The sequence below is a fragment of the Camponotus vicinus genome, unplaced genomic scaffold (assembly GCF_025532165.1).
Source record: "Camponotus vicinus isolate PSW18456_S1 unplaced genomic scaffold, iyCamVici1.0 SCAF_4, whole genome shotgun sequence".
Classification (NCBI taxonomy): domain Eukaryota; kingdom Metazoa; phylum Arthropoda; class Insecta; order Hymenoptera; family Formicidae; genus Camponotus; species Camponotus vicinus.
The window spans coordinates 15227333-15248555 of NW_028141976.1; the positions used below are offsets into that span (position 1 = coordinate 15227333).

General features: G+C 39.2%; 3 protein-coding genes across 3 annotated transcripts; all 3 read left to right on the forward strand.

Annotated features, from left to right (window-relative positions):
* The first annotated feature begins 1980 nt into the window (after nt 1-1980).
* On the forward strand, nt 1981-3119 carry Osi6 (DUF1676 domain-containing protein Osi6). Its single transcript, XM_083097820.1, has 3 exons — nt 1981-2316; nt 2470-2572; nt 2737-3119. The coding sequence occupies exons 1-3, from the start codon at nt 1981-1983 to the stop codon at nt 3117-3119; spliced, it is 822 nt and encodes a 273-aa protein (XP_082953946.1).
* A 5400-nt stretch (nt 3120-8519) lies between these two features.
* LOC145970196 (uncharacterized) lies at nt 8520-11978 on the forward strand. Its single transcript, XM_083096744.1, has 3 exons — nt 8520-8943; nt 9068-9243; nt 11110-11978. The coding sequence occupies exons 1-3, from the start codon at nt 8675-8677 to the stop codon at nt 11490-11492; spliced, it is 828 nt and encodes a 275-aa protein (XP_082952870.1). The 5' UTR covers nt 8520-8674; the 3' UTR covers nt 11493-11978.
* Nucleotides 11979-15196: 3218 nt separating this feature from the next.
* LOC145970691 (uncharacterized) lies at nt 15197-17128 on the forward strand. Its single transcript, XM_083097558.1, has 3 exons — nt 15197-15312; nt 15779-16276; nt 16550-17128. The coding sequence occupies exons 2-3, from the start codon at nt 15796-15798 to the stop codon at nt 16831-16833; spliced, it is 765 nt and encodes a 254-aa protein (XP_082953684.1). The 5' UTR covers nt 15197-15312; nt 15779-15795; the 3' UTR covers nt 16834-17128.
* Nucleotides 17129-21223: the final 4095 nt, after the last annotated feature.

A 21223-nucleotide genomic window follows, 5' to 3' on the forward strand; every position in this document is an offset into this window, starting at 1 on the left:
GGTAGGTCGGGAGAAACGGAATGAAAACGACAAGAGGTGTTATCCGTCAGCGTGGTCCGTGAGAGTCGCAGGGTCAGAGTAGAAAGTGGTGTCCACGATGAGGTGCGCAATGAAGGTCGGATCCGGGATGTTTAAATTTGATCTATACCAGTTTTCTTTCATTCATACCGGATTGTGCCTCGTATCCGCATCGTACAAATAGGTGTGTGTACGAAAGATCCATCTACGAAGAAAAAGTATGATTATTTCAAGGCTTTTTCCCTTGAACTATAATGACGATTATCATTTCGAATTGCCTACGAAACTAATTGAGCTACTTAAATTATCGCGTTACATTGCAATTCTTGTTTGTAGATACGATACGAACTTTGTATTCTTGATTTACTAGGCAAATAAGATTTTCAGTAGTAAGAGTATGGGATCTAATCAGACACAAAGGTCGTGTTTTAATATATTTACGGTTGTTTATCGTTCCTTTTCTTCCTTTTCTATGTATATGATGCGAATGGCTGTAAAACTATATGAGTTAATTAAATACAGTTTATTACTATTTGTAGAAATTATATGGTGAATGCATTATTATCACGTGTTCTTTGCAACTGGTTCTTTAAATATTAATTTATCTACGCTTTCTACCCAGTTGTAGTAACATTCGCTTAAAATGGACACACTGAACGATCCTTTCCCATCAAGTCTTTTATTGTCTTTCATTGAATATGATAATAAATACCAAAATGGAGAAAAAAATACATGCTGACATGTATTCAAAGTCGGTTAGTATTAAGGCTGGAATTTAAAATCGCTTAAATGGCGATTTCTCGAGAGTGTGTTTACATGGGATTTAACACATTCTTGAAATTCGGGTCCCATCCGTTTTTCGATTTTGCATACGTAAGTATGTAAAGTAATCAGGACAAGTAGAAATATCATCGAACTCGACCAAAGATAAATCTAGATTCCTCAGACGTTAATAATATAATTTATGGTTTTTTTTATAGCGCATATTTGTGAATATTCATATATTAAACCAATTATATACATATATATTATATATTATATCATAAGATTTAAGAAATATACAAGTAAGCCATTTATTTTATTCTATAAAAAGAGTATTAAAATAAATGTTATTATTACAAATGAAGCCAATTGTATCAGCTGCCATTTTCAATTATGCAAAATATAATTTCTCTGATATCTGACGAGTGTTATTAAATTTACATTATTATCAAAATCAAGTTATGTATTAAATTTAAGCGATAAGTAAAGTTATTTCATGCCATATATATAAATATGAAAAGAAAAATGTATCATATATTTATATGCTATTTTCTATCTTTTTCTATCCTACTCAATCACGTAGCATTAGACTATTTCTTTGAAATAGTTAAGGTATTTTGTTTTACTATCCTGTACGTTGTACTCGCATTTTTGGCCGGACATTCAATGAAAGCACTGCATATCCTGTGTAATACATGTCGCAATGCAAAGTTGGTCTCGTATGTTTAAGAGGTACGTTGTTGGAAGAAAGCGTTTTTACTAGCGTTCGAGGCGTTGTCCCTCGCAGTTCGTGTACACCCGGCCTCTATTTGCTCTGCCTAGGTAGGTCGCAGGTCGCATCGCGGTTGGCGGCGTAGTCGGACATAGTCGTAGGTACACCAATCATCTATTGAACACATCTATACATTGGTAGTGTGTCGGTTAAACGGATGCGCGACGCACGCGATGCTCACGCATTCACGCACGTCAATTGGAAAAGAAAAAAAGAGGCAGTGGGGCGGTCACGACGGTGGAGACGGTAGAGGAGGGGTCCACCAAATATAAGCTAAAGAGATTGTCCGATGGACCACACGAAATTTCACTACGCACGGAACGGCTTTCGGAAAAGGGAGGTCCGAACTACGTAGATCCATCGAACGTGTCGTGCCGCGATCTAGTGCCAATCTTTCTCCCGTTTCGTGAAATTTTCCGCACGGAGTCATGAAGATGCTGAAGAAGCTGTTGATCTTGACGACCGCGATCGTCTTAACCGCCGGACAAAGCATCGACGAATGCCTTAAGCAAGACAGCATAGCCTGCGTGCAAAAGACCCTGTACAGAACCGCCAAGGAATTCTTCGCCCAGGATAAACTTGAGCTTGTGAATGGAGTGAGCCTTGTGAAAAGTAATGCTGATGACAGGAGTGCCAGATCCGGCAAGGAACTCGCGTACGATCAAGAGATAGACGCCGCCAACGATATCACGGAGAGACAAAACACCCTCGAGAACTTCATCAGCGATGAAGCTGGACAGCTCCTGACCGGTCGCAGTCTTAGGGTAAGTCAAGCATTACTAAAAAATATACATATTAATGAAATACATACACATAGAATACGCTTACGATAATTACTTAAAAAATTGACAGTTGTTTTATCTATAGCTGACATATACGTAAACATGGTGTGGTTGAATTTAAACCTATTCTTTTAGATCAATCTTGCACCCGCCTTTGAAAAAATCCGTGAATCGGCTCGCGCCATCAGCGAGTCCGTGCCACCGGAAATTCGTCAGGCCGTCGATGAAGTTGTCGAAGGTGATGTCAAAATTGATAGATATGATTGCTGATAATTTTCACACGAATCTTCACTCACATTAATCGATACATATGATAAAAATAGTTTGTTATTACACCTGTCTTACGCAACTATTTAAACAAATAATTGAATGATGATAAATAAATCTCTTGTCTTATTTTAGGTCGAGGCAAGAAGAAAGGATTGAAAGCGATTATACCTCTCGTGATTGCCGCGAAAGTGAAGCTCGGTCTTTTAGCGACTCTCGCTTACTTTGCCATCTCTATCATAGCGAAAAAGGCGATCTTCATGTCTCTCATTTCCCTCGCCATTTCTGCCTTTATCGGTTTGAAGGCCCTCTGGGCGAAAAAAGCCGGTTATCATGATTATTCCCCTTATAATAGCGGCTGGAGCGGGCCCATTACATCTGGTGGATGGTCTGGTCCCGTCAGCGGTGGATGGTCCGCTCCCGTCAGCGGTGGATGGGCCAGCGGTGGCTCTTCCGGTTGGGAAGATCCTCACGCTTACTCGCACAGCCAGGCGTACTCTGGCTATCACCATCATTAACGATGGCCATTGATGCTTTCTTCTACAACTTTTCCATTTCCCCTCTTCTTTTTTTATCGAATAATGGACGACGGAAAGAATGAGATACCGAAAGTCGAGTGACTCAAGCTTCACTGTTGATCCTCCATTGTTCCCGATTATTATAAAAATATTTATTCTTATTTATATCATTAAATAGTAAATATATATTATAGATGGGGCGTTTGGCCCTTCCGTGCAATGTACATAAAATTATATATTAATACATAATTCGCATATTTGCGAATAGATCGAGCAGGTAAAATGTAAAATCGCATTAAGCTGCGAAGCTAGTCGCGACACGTTCGATCGGCGGATAATGTCTTTATGTTACTCGTTGAGAGAGATATAATGTTACATATTACGATTTTGCCATCGCAACTTTAGCGCGAGCTTCGGCGCGAATCTACAGAACTCACTTGAGACGCAGTTGGTGAATCATGGTTACATCTAGTCCAATACGATGTATATGCAACACAGTTACATCCTTACGAATCTGTATGCTTCGTAATATTCATTATAATTAATATTATTTATAAAGAAAATTTGAATATGTCAATTATTGAAATCCTCTTCCTATTTTTCCCACATCGCGAAATATCATCTCGTTGTACGTGATAAACATAGTTTGATACAGATCTTAATACATATAAAATATCTTAAATAAATATCTTAATACATATAAAATATCTTAAATAAATATCTTAATACATATGACAAAATATTTTCGAGAAATTAAATAATATATAATATATAATACACGATGACTGTTAATCCTGAGACGAATTTAATGCGAGTACTCTCATTTAACTAACAGCGAAAGTTTCAATTCCTGATGCATGAATGATTTGATAATTGATACTCCGTCACACAATTTAAAGAAGCGTATTATTCATTATGTTTTCATTCTTGATATTGAATCCGCAAATCATTCATGAGTCGAGCGAGAGGCTTCGAAAAAGAGAAATCATCGTAACGGCAGCGACAACTTTCCAGTCTTCCGGGAAGGTCCAAAGTATTTTTTTTCTTTCTTTTTCGCGAGCGAAACTCTTCGCGGCCGCATTGCATAAAGAGTACATTCGAAATCGTTAATGTATCGCGAGTGTTCTGTTCTCCTTGACGAGTCATCCGATCGGCGGCGGCTCGAAATCGAGCCGACGAGATGGAAATGCTGACTCTCAATCGCGTCAGGCGGCCGCGGGGGAAAGTGCACGTCTCAGGTGCATCCGATCGAAATCAGTCGTTTCCTCAAGTCTGAGGTCGAGGGGAGGTCGCAACTCGCGTACATCATCCTCAATCGGGTCGAGGAGACACTGACTTACTACACTAAATGTTTCGAGACCGATGTCCTTAAGTCCCACATAGAAGAAAAATAAATAGCTATGGAAAGGAGGTTGAGACAAAGTACCTCGTTTCTTTTCCACACGCCGTGCATTAAAATTCCACCGAATTCAGTAAAAAGAATTTTACTTCGAATAGATACATGTCGATCTGACATTTTTTTAGGACGATGCTTCAAGAAGAAAGACGAGGCGAATTGATAGTAAACCGCGAACTAGAATCAATCTATGACTTTTGCTCTATTATCCTCCTTTGATGGATACCATGATTATAATTTGCGGGTAATTTACGTTGAATGAAAAGTGTTTCTAAGATATAGTGTGTAAACTCGTGCGGATAAAACGCGTCAAGAAGTATATTATTTGCACGAGACGCAAATCAGTGTCAGAGATAGAGTGTCGCAAAGAAAAACGGTGCAAAAAGCCAATTGTCACGCTTCATTACTCGTTTCTTTGTAACAACGATAATCACATTGCCTCGAAAAGGAGAAAAAGATGCGAAATTGTTTCGAGAGGAAAAGGACTTTCGTTTGTGGTAAAGCCGAGCACGATGCAATATAATTATATCAATACTATAAGAATTGGATCAAATATGTTGAGTCCCAAGAAATGTTAAACAGTTCTCTTTCTTTATTGCATTGTTGCAATTTGTGTGTATTTTTTTACTTTACGTTGTAATAAAAAGTATTTTTAACTTTAGATTATTTTACATTTTTTTCGCACAAAATAAATACTTTTAATTTTCATTGTATAATAATTTTTTAAATAATCAATTTTAATTGCCTCTATTTTTTATACGGTCATGGGTCTGTGAAACATTTTATAAGTGGGAAAATAATTTTCTCCTTCTGTGATGAGAGATGCGTTTCGCATAAAATGAATGAAAAAAAAAATGTGAAAATTGGCACTGTTGCCCGTCACGGATGTGCAAGCGGATGAATAAAGCCGTTCTTCGAGCTCACTAAAGCGGAATTTCTCCGCGTTTGCAGCGTCGAGTCGTTTGTCGTTTCATTATTAGAGAGTCGTAAAGTGCGGAACGCATCTTTTACGCGTATAAAATCCAGGTACGCGATTCTCACGTTATGATTAATTTTAAGTTTCCCATGCGTCACTAGGTTACTAGACTTCCTAGCGATGGGCTGGCTTCCTAAAATGTGTTTACGAGACGCGTGTATCGTCGCATCGTTAATTCGTACTGTTTTGCATAACGACTCGATCAATTTTGCATACAATAAATATTTTTCCTCGGCAAAACCGCAGAGATGCTTAGCAACTTCAAATATCCCAGGTTACATTTTTGCGAATGTGCTCTATTTATTTATAACATTAGTAATAATAAAAAATAGCACTTTTATATCGTTTGCTTAATAATTAAAATTGATCGAAAATCCGCGAGAATTCATCACACTTCATCTACTTTCTAATCTTCTATCATTATACATTCAATCATGCAATAGTCTACTAGATAAGCTTCATTCATGAGATGCATTTCTACTTGGCAGATTAAATGGGCTGCAATTTGCGGCATATGCATTATAAGGCGTTGATATCGCACGTGCATACAGTGCGTACTTGCATACATACATACACAAACGTTACAGTTGGCTGAGATACCTTGAACCTAACCGAGTGAGCTTGAAACAACGAGCGACCGTTACCTTTCCCATAACTTTCAACGTTTCACGGCCAGGGTCACGTTGTCGTACAAAAATGGATATATCTGCTACAATGAAATGTAATTGGTGCTCTCCGTACTTATAATTGCTCACGGCAGCTGACTAATTGATATCACAGGAGCATCGCGACATTCGAGTTCCCGATTCTCTGCGTCCTCCTCATTCGACAACATCGATCTCTCTTTCTGTTTCCCCTGCGGCCATTTTTTGATGATTCCCAAGGAACTTTTATCGAAACGCTCCGATACTTTCAGTAATTTTCTCGAGGGTTTAATGCGTCGATTCTGAAATGAAAAATATATTAATAAAATATTTTAATGCAATTTAGTTTAAATTTAGTTCCGATAATTAATTTTTTTTATTATTGTTTTATTTCTGCAAATTTGATAAGAATCTGATGAATTACTGTTTCGCTTGATAGTATTTGTGTGAAAGATAAATACTAAATATATTTAGATATAACTTTTCCATTGTATATATATTTAAATTTTTTAAATATAATTTTTAATAAAAGAAAAGAGCTTTAAATTGGACAATAATATTTAGTTGCAATGCTAAATATGAGTTTAAATACGTCATTTATTTTTTTCAATTATGCATAAGAAAACGGGAGACATTCGCTTTTGTTTAAAAGCGCGCAGGAGTGATTTCTTGTTCATCTCGCTTGAAGTTTTAAAGAACCCAGACTGCGTCAGGTGTGCGATTTCGCTCAAGGCGACATTCGCTCTCGCGTACCGGGGGATCTTGATCTTTTCCCGAGTGAAGTCGGGATCGAGAACGTTGTTACTGTGGAAAGGAGCAAGAAAAAGAGAAAGAGAGAAATATAAAGAAGAGGGAGATAATATAAAAGAGAGAGAGAAAGAGAGAGAGAGAGAGAGAGAGATCAAAACGATCGCTCAACTCTCGACCTAGTTAAAAATAGGTGAGTGACCTCGTTCCAGGGATAATATCTCGTGTTCATCATCTGCCGATGAATTTTTCGGAGATGGCCCGAGAGACATCACTTGCAATAATTAATCGCCGAATGATACACTATGAACTCCCGTCAGAAAACATCTCATCTCTATATATTTGGATCGAGATAATGCGATAACAAAATCTAATAAATTAATTTCTAGATAAAATTGAATGATCAGGTGGCAAGATAATTTCCATTGTACTTCCTTAATTCATTATAATCAGGAAAATAATGTAAAGGGAAAGAAATTGCAGTTCATCTGTTCGGTATCCTCACGTGTTACATCGTGCCACTTCTCTCTCTAACACAAAGAATTAATCAAACCGAAGTGATAAGGCATGAGTCACCACAGTCGTTCTTAATGGAGGTTGTAAAACGCATCCGCCGATTAAACATCGATATAAACGACGCTTCGTGTATCTATTAAGACTGCACGACCTCTTTGAACTAAAGTATCTGGAGCGGTCACAGCGCTTCTGTGATTATTTGAATAAATGAAGAGAAATATCGAGTAGTTGTAATTCGCCTTATGAGCCCTAGAAACATTCACATTCCATGAATTGCACCGGCAAATGACCGTCGTGGAATCTCACAGTTGACCAGAATTTCCTTGATTAGCCGTCTCGAATCAACGTCGAATGCACGACATACGTGGACTCCCGCACTCGCAACCGTCATTCGAGTCGCACAACACTCTCGCAATAATCATGGTAGGTGGGCGAAATGGTGCGGCAAATCATACAGGACCCACGTACTTACTATACTTTTTCTGTCGTCCTGAATGTCTATAGGTTTCCCTCGTGTTGTAAGTTTCTCTCATCGAATCTGGTTCGGACTGTATTGGAGGGGCTCCCCTTCTGTTACAAGTTAATATGTTTTAAAGTAGGTCCATAGCGTGAGAACATGCGAAAAGAGTGGGCGGAGAAATACGAAGAAGATAATCAATAAAACGGAAGAATATGAAAATATATATTAATCCGAGAATTTATATTAATTATATTAATTTATATTAATCTTATCTAAAGGATCCTGGACATACGTATTATGAGAAGTCTTCTTTTCTGTATTATATATTTTCCTCGTTTCTCTTCTTCTCTTCATGAATTTTCTTCTCTGTCATTCTCAATTTTTATTTTGCCGAAATAAAATGGGCTGACGAGAGGAAGGTCGATGAAAGGGGAGGAAGCCAGCGTGGGGAACTCCTGCGGTACTCGACACACTCGATAGAGCAAGAGAGAGAAAGGAGCAGAGGGGGTGACGAGAGAGGAGCAGCAAAAGGAGGGAGACGAGAGAGCGTACGATGCGGACCCCCGAAGGCTCGCGAATCCACGAAGGTTCCCCTCGTGCCATACTTTGGTATAAAAGCAAAGCAACCTCTTTTAGATGTAACACACGAGGCAGCATCGGCGCATCCTGGCGTGCCTTACGTACGAACGCGATTGCACGTTGTTGGGGCACGAAGGAGTCAAGAAACGTACCGCACGTGAGGCACGCGATTGTAGGATATCTTCGGCTTCGTTCGTACGAGACGCGTAAAACGCGGTGGAGTCGCACACGGTGACCATGGCCAAGCATTTCGTGACGTTACTGTGGGTGTCGGCGGCGTTGACCGCGACCCTGGCATTGCCGACCAGCGAGAAGGTCAGCGGAAGTGAGAACGACCTGATGACGAGCATATATGCCGACTGCCTGAAGAAGGAGTCCATCAACTGCATCAAGTACAAAGTATTTACCTTTGTCGACAAGATGCTGGCCGATAAGGAGGATATCACGCTGTCCGAGGGCATCACCGTCGTAAAGACGTCCAACGCCGAGGGCGAGGGTGCGCCCAGGTTGGTTGTCGGCCGTTCTTGTGAGAGAGAATTCCGAGAATTACGTGATTACGAAAATTCAAACATTGACGACAAATCCGTTCTATAACTCTTAGAAAATATTTATGCTTACATTTTTTGGCAGATCTATCGAATCCAGCGATTTTGATACGCTCTTATTCGATCGTCTTGGAAGATTCTTAAGGACGCACTCCGTGAAAGTTGACCTCAAGGGCAGCGACATTTTGGGAGCGATCGAGTCTGCTGGGCGCAGCTTCGAGGACTTCAGCGATAACGCTGTCGAGAGTCGTGGAAAAAAGAGTGAGTATATTATAATACGAAACTTATTTTGAAATAGTGATATAAGAAGTTCAACTTATAAATGTGCTTGGATATTAAACCGGTTATGATGCAGCATTGCTAATTTCTAATTATGTTTTACCGTATTTGTAATTCACGAAGGAATATCGTTACAACGAGTAGCTAAATGGAAAATCATCTTGAAAGTGAGACTAGCGCAATAATTGACTAATTCTTAATCGAGTCATAAATCAATCGAACATAATGTTGTTTGCAGTATCGGAACGCTTGCACTCTTACAAATATCAGAATTTTTAATCGTCACAGCCACATCGCTACCGTCTATAATATGAGAAAAAATAAATAATTAAATTTTACACAATTATATATATTATTTATAGATTACTAACATATATAAATCATTTTATATCGCTACCATCTATAATATGAAAAAAAAATAAAAAATTTAACACAATTATATATATTATTTATAGATTACTAACATATGTAAATCATTTCATATAAATTTCTCTGTTGCTAAGCATTTTGAGAAAGATTTTTATATAATACACAATAGAGAAGAAAAAGATATAAATTACTCGCATAACGAAAAGGTAATCACATGGGTTTATCGGGCCAACGTCAGCTGCGGTACGAGAGTCCTCGGCGTCCATCGTAGTCGTGTGAACACGCGACGATGATGACGAGGAAGTCAATACCGGTCGCAGACGTTGACCCACTGAAGAACTGGTTCCGCTTCCCCTTGAACCTCTTCAACCGAAGAGGATCGGGAGGAGAGCGCCGGGGATATTGAAAGATTGGGAGAGAAACACAGAGATATAGGGAGTGAGAGAAAGAGAGAGAGAGAGACCCCACCGGACGAGATTTTTGACATACTTTCCATCCTGATACTTCGCCTTGACCTTCGCCGCTATTCCACTTTAAAAATATTGTGCGTCTCCATATTTGGTGCCATGTGATTTACGAGGGACCATTATTATCGAATTTACAATGATTAACGCGAGTATTTACGCGTTGTATTTTAACATCTGCCTATCTACTTATGAATTGCTCTACTGTTATTCGATGATGAATTTCGGCACGAAAATAAAACAAGATTAACATTTTATACAAATTAATTCCGGAGATTATATATCATGTTATTCATGAATGCAAACTCGCATAAATTACCTCGATACATTATGATGTGATTAAAAAAAATTTCAGATATTTTTTACAATAATATTTTATTAATATTGTATTAACTTTATAAATTTCTGGATCATCTTTAATTTATCGATGTTACGATGTGGATATTACCTTTTAAGTCAATTTGAGCCAACGGTTTCTTCTAGTTTTAAATTGCTATCTTTATGCGTTACATATAATTACAAGACAGTCATAAAAAGAAGTATATGTGAAACAAGTACGCATTTCTTGCATAAACGAATCGCTATACATTATTTATAATTTTTTAGTTGTTTGATACAAATATGTATCTTGATAATCATGTGTAATAGGATAATTGGGAGGTGTTTCATGAAGCAAAACCATATATTTAAACATGTACTGACTACATCTCGTGATGTATTCATATTCCCGTTCTCCACAGAAGTGTAAAGCGAGAATAATTATAGCATTAACCTTCGCGACCCATATTCATATCCTACATTTAGTAATAAATGAATATATGAATACGCTTTATTTCACACAAAAAGAACCGAATATCTTAATCAATTAATTATAATTAAAAACTCTATCTAAAGTATACATAAATACTTTTTCTTGTATAAAGAGCACATTTTTAAGTATCTATTATCGAAATATATATAAGAGCGTCCATTGCTGATTTTTACGTAAAAGTAACAAATGTTTGAAACGTTACAGAGAAGGCGCAGAAGATCCTAGGACCTCTAATGCTCGCCATAGCCCTGAAAGCGGCCGCTTTATTGCCGCTGGCCCTCGGCGCGATTGCCTTGATAGCCGGTAAAGCCCTGCTCATTGGCAAGATCGCCCTCGTGATCTCGGCCATCATCGGACTGAAGAAGCTCCTTGGCTCTCATCAAAAGCACGTGACCTACGAGGTAGTTTCCCATCCGCATCACAGTAGCAGTCACGTTGTCAGCCACGACGATGGTGGCCACGGTGGTGGTGGATTCAGCGGCGGCGACTATGGTGGTGGTTACGGCAGCAGCGGACACGGATGGGCAAGGAGTTTACCGCAGGACGCCCATGAGATCGCCTATCGCGCCCACCAACCCCAGGCATAAGCTTAATCCGTAGCGTAGAAAGTTTCTCCATCTTGTTTCTTGCATTTCTCTTCAACGACTTCAACGATGTTCCCTTTCGTTCCACTTGCGTTCGCTTCACTCTTTCTCTCACACGTTTCTTCATTATCTCCTCCCTCTCTCACTTATGCTACTCGTGTACAAAAATACCTAGTCTATCTCGTATTCGAAGAAAAATTGCTGATACCCGTCTATATTTTTTTCGCGATGTCCACTATCAAATTATTCTTCAACTTGAAATCTCTCCGAATCTTTTTATTCTATTTCCTTATATTTATATAATCTTCTACTTTTTGTGTGATTCTCTTCTTTTTTTTCTTTTCGCTTTATTCTACATAACGGTCGATTTATCCTGCGGCCAGTCACCAGTACCTCTGGAAAATGCTCATTGTTTTATGTATGTATATTTATGCGAACTCTTCGTTATTTATTCGTTACATCTTATATTAATATTTATTTGATGTTTGACTGTGTGCTTCCATTGACATCTCTTGTTTTCTTTTATAATAAAAAAAAAAAACGACAAATGGACTCCTCAGTCTTGTCCCAATAAAAGAGACTTCAATGCCTGCAGCTTCCGTCGACGAGAACAACCCAATGTTTCCTTTTCGTAAGAGTGACCGCCGTCCGTGGCCGAGTATTTCTATTTATACAACGTTGCACTTGCACTCGTAATCATAAGGCGTAACGTAAGACCATGAAATACGCTCTATTGAGTTCGAAACAGCGATCGCGTACCGGATACGGGGCAACGTACTATATTTTCCATACATAAATAGATATGTAATGGAAATAAAATAAAGCTCACAGAAGAGAGAGCATGAGCGAAAGTAATCAAGGAATGCTCAGCACGGCCGCTTTATTGCTCAGGAATGCGAACTATATGTATAATATATACGAGATTTTGTAGTAATTTATACGATTCATACGGTACACATTTTATATCTTCGGAGCTCCCTTCACATTCCTCACATTGCTCGTTCTTTTTCTTATCATTATGAGTATTTCGAGAATCTCAAAACAGTTTCTTCGGTCTGAAAACTAGAATAAAGAAATATTAACCTTAAATCTAAATACATTATTTCGTTATTATATTAATAATTAAACGTATACATGTATTTAATAATTAAATATACGTATGTGAAGAAAAATTTTATTTCTACGAAATCAGAATTTAAAGAAATACTAACCGACTTAACTTTAGAATCGCTTTGAAATTTTTATATAAAATTATACATTTAAAATTGTATTTTTTATAAAAAAAAGAAAATACCGTTCAAACTCATATAGCATGCGAATATAGCGTGCTAATGTGCATATTTATATTGTATTAATATCAGGGGCATTCATTTCCGTATCGCAGATACGATTGACTATTAATCTTACAAAGTTAATAACTAAAACTCGAAGGAAAATCAGGATAAAATTTTCCCCGCGAGAGATAATATCTACCATAATCTACCTTAATACTTGATAATACGTATCTTAACCCGGTGATTGCCCCTCCCCTTTAAAAGCGGACGCGCGTGTAGCTAGGTAGAAGCCGTGGTAACCTGCATACCGTGCGGGTTCCGTTCCTACCGAGGCGGCTTCGAAGGAAGAAGAAGGAGGCACGTATATGCAATAACGACAGTTTCATCGGCCAAGTAGCCACGCGTATCGAGCCGTCGAGAAAATCACCGGTCGTACAAAATGGAATTCAGGTCCGATGGTTCCGCGAACCGGAAACGATGAAGCTCCAGGCGCGCGTTTATTAGCGGAGCTTGAGACGCACGTTGATGGTGATCCATCTCTCGCGAGATCCGTCGCTTTCGCCATGTTGCGGGGGGATCATTTTCACGGCACGTACGCGTACGAGAAATCGGTAACGCGACATTATGTCGCGAATAAGTTCCGGCATCATCGTCAGATCCACGAGAACGCGGGGTGGAGGAAGGGGGAGGAGGAGGGAGGGAGAGACGAGGAGAGGACCGACTCTCCTTCCTCTGTATCCGTTAGCTGGTCGCGATGCTTTCTTGGATATTCGCGTGCAGCTCAATGAAAACGTTATGCATCGGCAATTTCGACGCGATGTTAACGAAGGCGAAGGGGGTAGTAACGCGGTGAAGCAAACTATGTTTTAACGATGACTCCGAATGAGACGACAAGGTATTTCGCTTTTTTTTTCCTCCGTGCGAGAGTCTCCGTTTCGTTTCTCTCCTTCTGGAAAACAGTTTAATTCGTTAAATGGTCTAAGTGTATCTGCGCACGCAACGTTTTCACTTGGTACGACCTAGTTAAGAGCACGTCCGGCGTATATCGAATTGATCAGGATGAAAAGTGTCAAGGATACAAGGGACACTAGGAATGAAGCATCGAATTAGAAGCATCAAATGAATTAAATGATTAATTGGATAAAGAAATTGTGCCTAACGCGGGTAACGGTATACGTTAATTTGCCGATTCATCGGTTCTCCTTTTTCGATGACATGATTATATCGGCGCGTAGAGGAAAACGTTTGTTCGATCTTTCATCGAAAAGTGGAACGTACATTGTCACATTAATTATAATAGCTGAGGCAAACGTTTCAGGAATCCCAAATTTCATGTCAGAAACATAACTGTGTATCGAATGCTCGATAAGTAACGAGAAATGCAGTTATACATTCAATCGTACATATGTGACGATGATCATTCTGTATCAGTATAGCAACTTTAAACTACCTTGATTGACATTCGAAAAGATTTTTTTGTGACGTTTCAAAATCGTATTTCGAGGCCTGTCTTATGCGTGAGGTTTATTCTGAATATCGTATGTATTCCCCGATATAATCACGAAATTTGACGTAAATAATTAAGGCAGCCTAGAAAGTAACAGCTGGAACAACGGATCCTTAGCTCGCGATCTCTCGCCACTTAACGAATGAACGATTTTACAGTATCGTAAATACAGGATAATTCTAAGTATGTATAAGCTCGTGCCAATAACACACTTTATGTTTTATTGCGTTTCCTGTTATCAAATATATCAATGACCGTAAACCGTGGCTCAAGGCGCTTTCTACATTAGACGTATTGTTTGGAGATTCTTGATTCGGCTCGCGCAGCTGGCGCGCGAAAATCTCACGTCGGTTTCCGACATCGTATTGTTTTGCGCCTTTCATTTTCAATCTTATTCGAAACGGGGCAATTGATGAGAAATTAGAACCGGGAAACGATGAACGGTGGGAGCATCGAAGCACATCGGTCGGTGCGTAGGTGGTCGGTCTACGCGCCCACGCGCGAAAAGGAACAACGGAACAACGATCCGGACGAAATGCGGTTAGACCGGTCGAATTAAGTCCGTATAAGGAATGAACATTAGAAAGACGAGGACAATCGTCGCGAGACGCCCGTGTAAGAGCGGCAAAACTCGCTTGGATGCGCCGCTGGTGGGGGATAAAATCCCGGGGGGAGTGCCGTGATTATGACGCGTTCCGCGGAGGTGAATTCTGCTCTCTACTTTCGTCCCCCGGGTGGTTGTCTAGGTGCAAAGCGACCGCTCTCAAATCAATGGTATGAAAATAGTTGCGATGGTGTACATACACCGGCGCCGACCAGGTGGGGGAAATATCGCCCAGAACGGAGGTATACCTGGCTAGATATATAGAGCTAGGGCAGGGCTTCCGTTACGTACAGTCTAGAGTGCTCACAGCTGTACACGCATCTCGCAGTGGTACGCAGCGTGTTAAATTAATCAGAAATCGGTAGCCGCGTGCGGACACAAGGACTTTCTGGCTGGAAGAAGCGAAGGACGAGACGTTTGATTTTTTCGTAGTGGAAGGTACAGTGTCTTGATTGAGGTTTGCGTAGTTTGAACCTTGTGATTGTATTAAGTGATGGATTTTGTACACATTTTGTGATAAAGATATATTTTAAATTGATGAGTAGATGAAATAAATTCATAAATAGACGAAAAAAATGTACGAATAATATAATTTCGAAGAATCATACTTGGGTAGAAATTATATTGAAAAGTTATCTATTATAAGTGGCATGAGCAACTTTAGTAAAAATTGGAACCTTTTTTAAGTTTATTTAAGATAAATTTTTAATAATAATTTGTGATGAGACGTAAACTTTTTCTCCTCTTTGGTTTGAAATTTAAAACGTATGTTATGCGTTACATTTTTTCATTATGCACTATTAAATTATAGGATCAAATTTTGTTAACGAATTAATTATTAAATAATTATGAATTATTAAATAAAATTTTTTGTTAATTTATTCTTATTAATTATTTTTCGCAGATATTTATTTCAAAAAAATGAAACAGTTTGCACACTACGTATGTCTGGCTGTACTTGTGACGGCGGTCTCTGCAAGATCGGCCGAAACTAATCCTACATCCAATTCCATTAATGAACAACAAACCGCAAGGTCAAGTGGTCTTGGTGTATTTGGAGAGTTGCGTTACGTCTATCAAGTGTACAAAGAATGCGCCGGCGCGGAACTGAGTCCTTGTCTGAAGTTAAAACTCTTATCGACCATGGATAGGATCTCTCGGAGCGTTCAATTGAATGTAGCCGATGGCGTTACTCTGGTTCATGACGAATCAGCTGCCAACGAATCCGAGCCAGAAAAATCTGTTCAAGAAATTGAAGCCAGTTTACCGCGAGCGTTAGAAGACAAGGAAGATGCTCTTAATAACATGATTTTCGACAAGATTGTCAAATTCTTTCAAAGTCACACTCTAAAACTAAGATTGCCAAACGTGGAGGAATTCCAACGTAGTCTCACAGAAGAAGGTAAGAAAACCAGCATTATTAATAATGTTAGCAAATGCATATGAATTAATAATAATTAGATATTTAAACATTATTTTTTGAAATGTTATTTCTTTAATTTATCTCACATATTCTGGCTCTATTTATAATATATATGTTCAACAGAATTGAAATTTAATTTTTTCGAAATGATAAAATTAATTAAATTAATTTGTTCGTTACATAAAATTTTGTCATTTTATATTTGATTAAATATTTTTCGTTAAACATTAATTATTACGTTATCCTCTCTAGGTCGCAAGAAGAAGAATAAAATGGGTCTTCTTGCTATTCCTCTGTTAATTGGCGGTACATTGGTACCTTTGGCTCTTGGCGCTCTCGCCCTGTTAGCTGGCAAAGCGTTGATAGTGAGCAAACTTGCACTAGTACTTGCTGCTATCATCGGATTAAAGAAACTTGTGTCAGGTGGTGGCCACGACCACGGACACGAAGTCGTTCAAGTCGGCGGAGGACACGGATCGAGCGGATGGGGAAGATCTGGGCAAGATCTGGCCTATTCCGCGTACAAACCAACCTAGGAAAAGAAAAATTTTACATTCTCATCGTGGCATCTCTTTAATCTCATCCCTTTCTCTCTCTCTCTTAACTCTCGCGAAATATTTTCTTCTCTGTTGTCGCGCATAACTTGTATTTATTTTCATCCTGTAAACATATAATTCGATCTCTTCTCACTGTATTCTCCCGTTGTGTTCACTTTATGATCATTGCACACACGAGAACGCTCCTACACGGATCATCCTCAGTATTTATTGTTACACGCGTAGCGATACGCTTACCGCGTCACATGTGTGAACACAATATGTATATTTATAAATACGCAAATAAATTAAGATTATAATTAAATCGAACGATCGTACATTATTTCCTCATCTTATTTCGCAACTGATGAAATCTTGCGTTTCGTGAATGAAATTTGCACAGCACGTGCGAATGGATAGTTAATTATTTCGATAGCTCGCTACGTGTTAATTGCGTGTGATTATAATATTCAAATGAAATTTAGCACTCGCGTGATAATATTCATCGTCGTTCCTTCGTTCGTTGCGAGATGCTTAAAATTCGGGTGAAACTAACGGAAGTCACCGATACGCTAAAATCGTAGAGCCACGAAGAGAGAGGCAACGGGCGAAAGAAACAGAAGGAGCGAGAAGGATGCGAGATAAGACGGCGGGGATGAGGCCCGCGAAAGAACTGGAGCCTGACCGACTGATGGCCCGACGATTCGGGACTCGATCGAAAGTAAGCTCAACGAGACGCGATAGAAAACGGAGGGACGTGCGAAAACCGGAGGTAAAGAGGCGAGCCAAGCATGCGAGACAGAGAAATGCTTTTACACAGACATAGACCCAGTCGTGTCTATTTGGACGACGATTTAACGTCCCGATGCAGGCGACATGAATGGACATACGTCTTGGAGTGTCCGGTTATCTCTCCGAGAAAAATGGAGAGAGACCAACGATTTCATGGCGAGCGACAGTATAGGTACCTAGAGGGACCGAAGGGGGAGCGAGCGGCATCACCTACATACGAGAAACGCACGAATGAAATCTGACGTGTTCGCACGGGGGCACCTTACGCACTTGTTTGATCCATCCGCGACGATCGTGTGCGTATCCGAGCGTGGCTACCACACGCGCGCGAGCGCGAGAGAGTTTCTGCGTGCACGTAAGACGGACGTACACGCGGAGACCAGTCGGTGGACACACACTTCGGGAAGTAAACCAGGCCGAGCAGACCGATCGGGCCAGTCAGCATCCGCGCGGAGTCTTTTCAAGGTGCGCCTAACACTCTCTACCGTACCCGAGAAAAAGTCGATGCCTGTCTTTCCCGGTACCCGCGAGTCCACGTCTTCCTTCCTCCTCGTCTCTCTTTCTCTCTACGTTCGATCTCACCAATCGACTTCTCCTGTCGTATCCAGACCCGAAAATTCGTGAATCTTAAAGAACGCATCTCTGCTTCGGGTGGTACCGTTTCTGATACGTCGGCGAGACCCTTCTACAATTCAAGTTCCCGAAAGTTGCCTCGATGAATCGAGATCCCGAGTCTCTCGTCTTCTTTTCCTCATCTTCCTGGAGAGTTTTTTAATTGGTAGATATCTCGATATTGTGTATTTTCGGAGTAAGAGTATAGATTTCGCCAATTTTCACTCCATCTCATTATTCATGCCGTGATATTCCGTGATAGAAATTCGTAATTGTACAGCAGTCGTAATTGTATGGCAATGTAAAATAGGCTGAAGAGCGGACCGTGAGTGTCCTCGTATGTAGGTCGTCACGCGGGAATTAGCACTAACTGAGTTTACATTAAGCACAAATTTATTCACGTGAAAGTACTAATATCGCTACTTTCTTCGGTGGCGCGTAAACAATTTAGAACAGTGCGTAGACGACAGACGATACCCGTATTTACGATATCGCGCGTTGTTATTACGAAGTAATTATTAACCATTTAAATTACTTGCTTTTCATCATTTACGAGTCCTATCATGAATGTATCATTCCGACGACTGGTTTCATTCATCGGTGCAGTTTCATTGCCTTTTTAATGGCCCGTCTCATCTTAAATGAGTCATATGCAGAGAGGAGCTAATTGCTAGGCAAAAAACCATAGAATCACGTGTGAGCGTGGACGAAAAAAGAGGAGGCGAGAAAGAAAGGTGAGAACTTTCGTTTCGTTCATTCACGTGTGCAAGGTGCAAAACTTCTTCTCTCTCTTTCTCCTTTCTCTGCACTGTACTTCATGCTTACAACGATAAAACGGAAAAAAGCAAGATAGATCAATACCACTAACCCGCATAACGATATATAATAGCCGTGCAAAATCATATACCTGCATATATGTTTCACTTATTTTTTGCATCGTACCTGCAAGAAGAGGATACGCTCTAATGATGATAGGTAGTCGATGAATATAAAGACAGAAACGAGTTTTGTCAATCGTAGCAAAGACGTTCTCCTTCTTCTTCCGTCTTTTTACTTAGCCTTCGATTGCTTTGTAAGCATCAACGAAGCGATGGATGCAAAGATGGAGCCAACAGAGATGGTAGAGAAGATGAGGCGAGGAACAACATGGAGAGAAGCAGAACGAGAAGAAGATCGAGAACTCTCAGATACGAAGGCTTCACTTCGTGGGGGCCTTGACCTGACCTCGATCCTCGGACGAGTTCACTCTCGCCGGCGTCGACGAGAGGAAAGTGTTCCATCAGCGCGCGTGGCTACCACCCGGTTCAATGTATCGCCGGATTAGCGCCTTAGTTTGCGATGCTGTGTATTTATGCGATCCGATTCGTCGTATATATGTAATACGTATGCGAAGGGGAAACTTTCTGATTCTTGCTTGTGGTAAGTGAAGCACGTGGACGCCGATGCGTCTGCAATATAAAATCTGATGAGCGGGTAGAATAAACGAGTGATACACTAAGAAAAAACTTAGCGGAAACAAAGTGAAAGTTTCTTGAGATCCGCTATATACTATATTACATATCACATCGCGAGATCACGATTACTTGAGAAAAGGAAAGCAATAGTACATAGATTTAGCTCTATTTTAGAGTACAAAAATATGCAGATAAATCTGCGTTTACGTTATTTTTTATATATTACGATAATTTACGAAATCTTTTTAAATTGTCGTATTTTTGATAGAATTTCTGTCAATTAAAATAATTACACATTGAATATTCAAAATATTAAGCACATAAAAAAATTCTCAACATTTTAAATACATCATTACAAACAATAAAAATGTTTCAAAAACTTGTAGAAAATTTTAATATTCCAATCTGCGTTTACATTATTTTTTATTATGATAATTTACAAAATTTTTCTAAATTGTATTTTTGATAGAGTTTCTATGAAATAAAATAATTACACATTGAATATTCAAGATATTGAGACATATAAAAAAATTCTCAACATTTTAAATATATTACAAACAATAAAAATGTTTCAAAAACTTGTAGAAAATTTTAATATTCCAATCTGCGTTTACGTTATTTTTTATTACGATAATTTACAAAATTTTTTTAAATTGTCGTATTTTTGGTAAAATTTCTGTCAATTAAAATAATTACACATTGAATATTCAAGATATTAAGACATATAAAAAAATTCTCAACATTTTAAATCATATCATTAAAGACAAAAATTTTTCAAAAAATTATTCCAATGAGATCGCTTCAAAACTTTTCTTGATTTTAATGTTTATTAGATTGCTTTAATTATTTTTAACTATTAACCATTCATTTAAATACTCAGTTGCGTGTTAAAATACCGATGCATTTTTGATAATAAATTTGTTGATAAGACGCGTAAGAAGGCAATCTGGACCGATGCAGAGATTCGGTTGACCACCTTCGGGCCCGAACAGGCGGTCAACGCGGAGAAAGTCAGCCGCCCATCTTTTCCTCGCGCATGGATACATCGGCAGAGCGTTATAAAATACTCCTGGATGTCTCCTTCGTTTTTTCATCTTTTTTTTTCTAGGCAAGAAATCTTCGGGTCACGATGACGTTGAGGTGAAGCGAGGCGAGGCGAGGTAAGGCGCGGCTCGTACTCCTGAAAGAAGTCTGGCTTAGGCCCAACTCACACACATGATCGGGGACCGCGTCGATGCGTCCACGCACATTCCATGTGAAAAACCGTTAAACGTTCCGCGCGACAGCCATTGGAATACATTAATTTCAAAGACCATTGACTAGTTATAGAATCGGCCAGCGCCGGCACCGTACCATCTAGAAGAAGATAATTTTAATTCACATCTCTAGCTTTTAGAATAAATACGAATGCAATAGAAAGCGGGGAGAAAATTGCAGATGAACAAGGGATGAAGACTCGATAGCAATGTAATGTTACGAGATATTTAATTCAAAAATAACTGTTATTAATTGAAATCGAGACATATTATTAA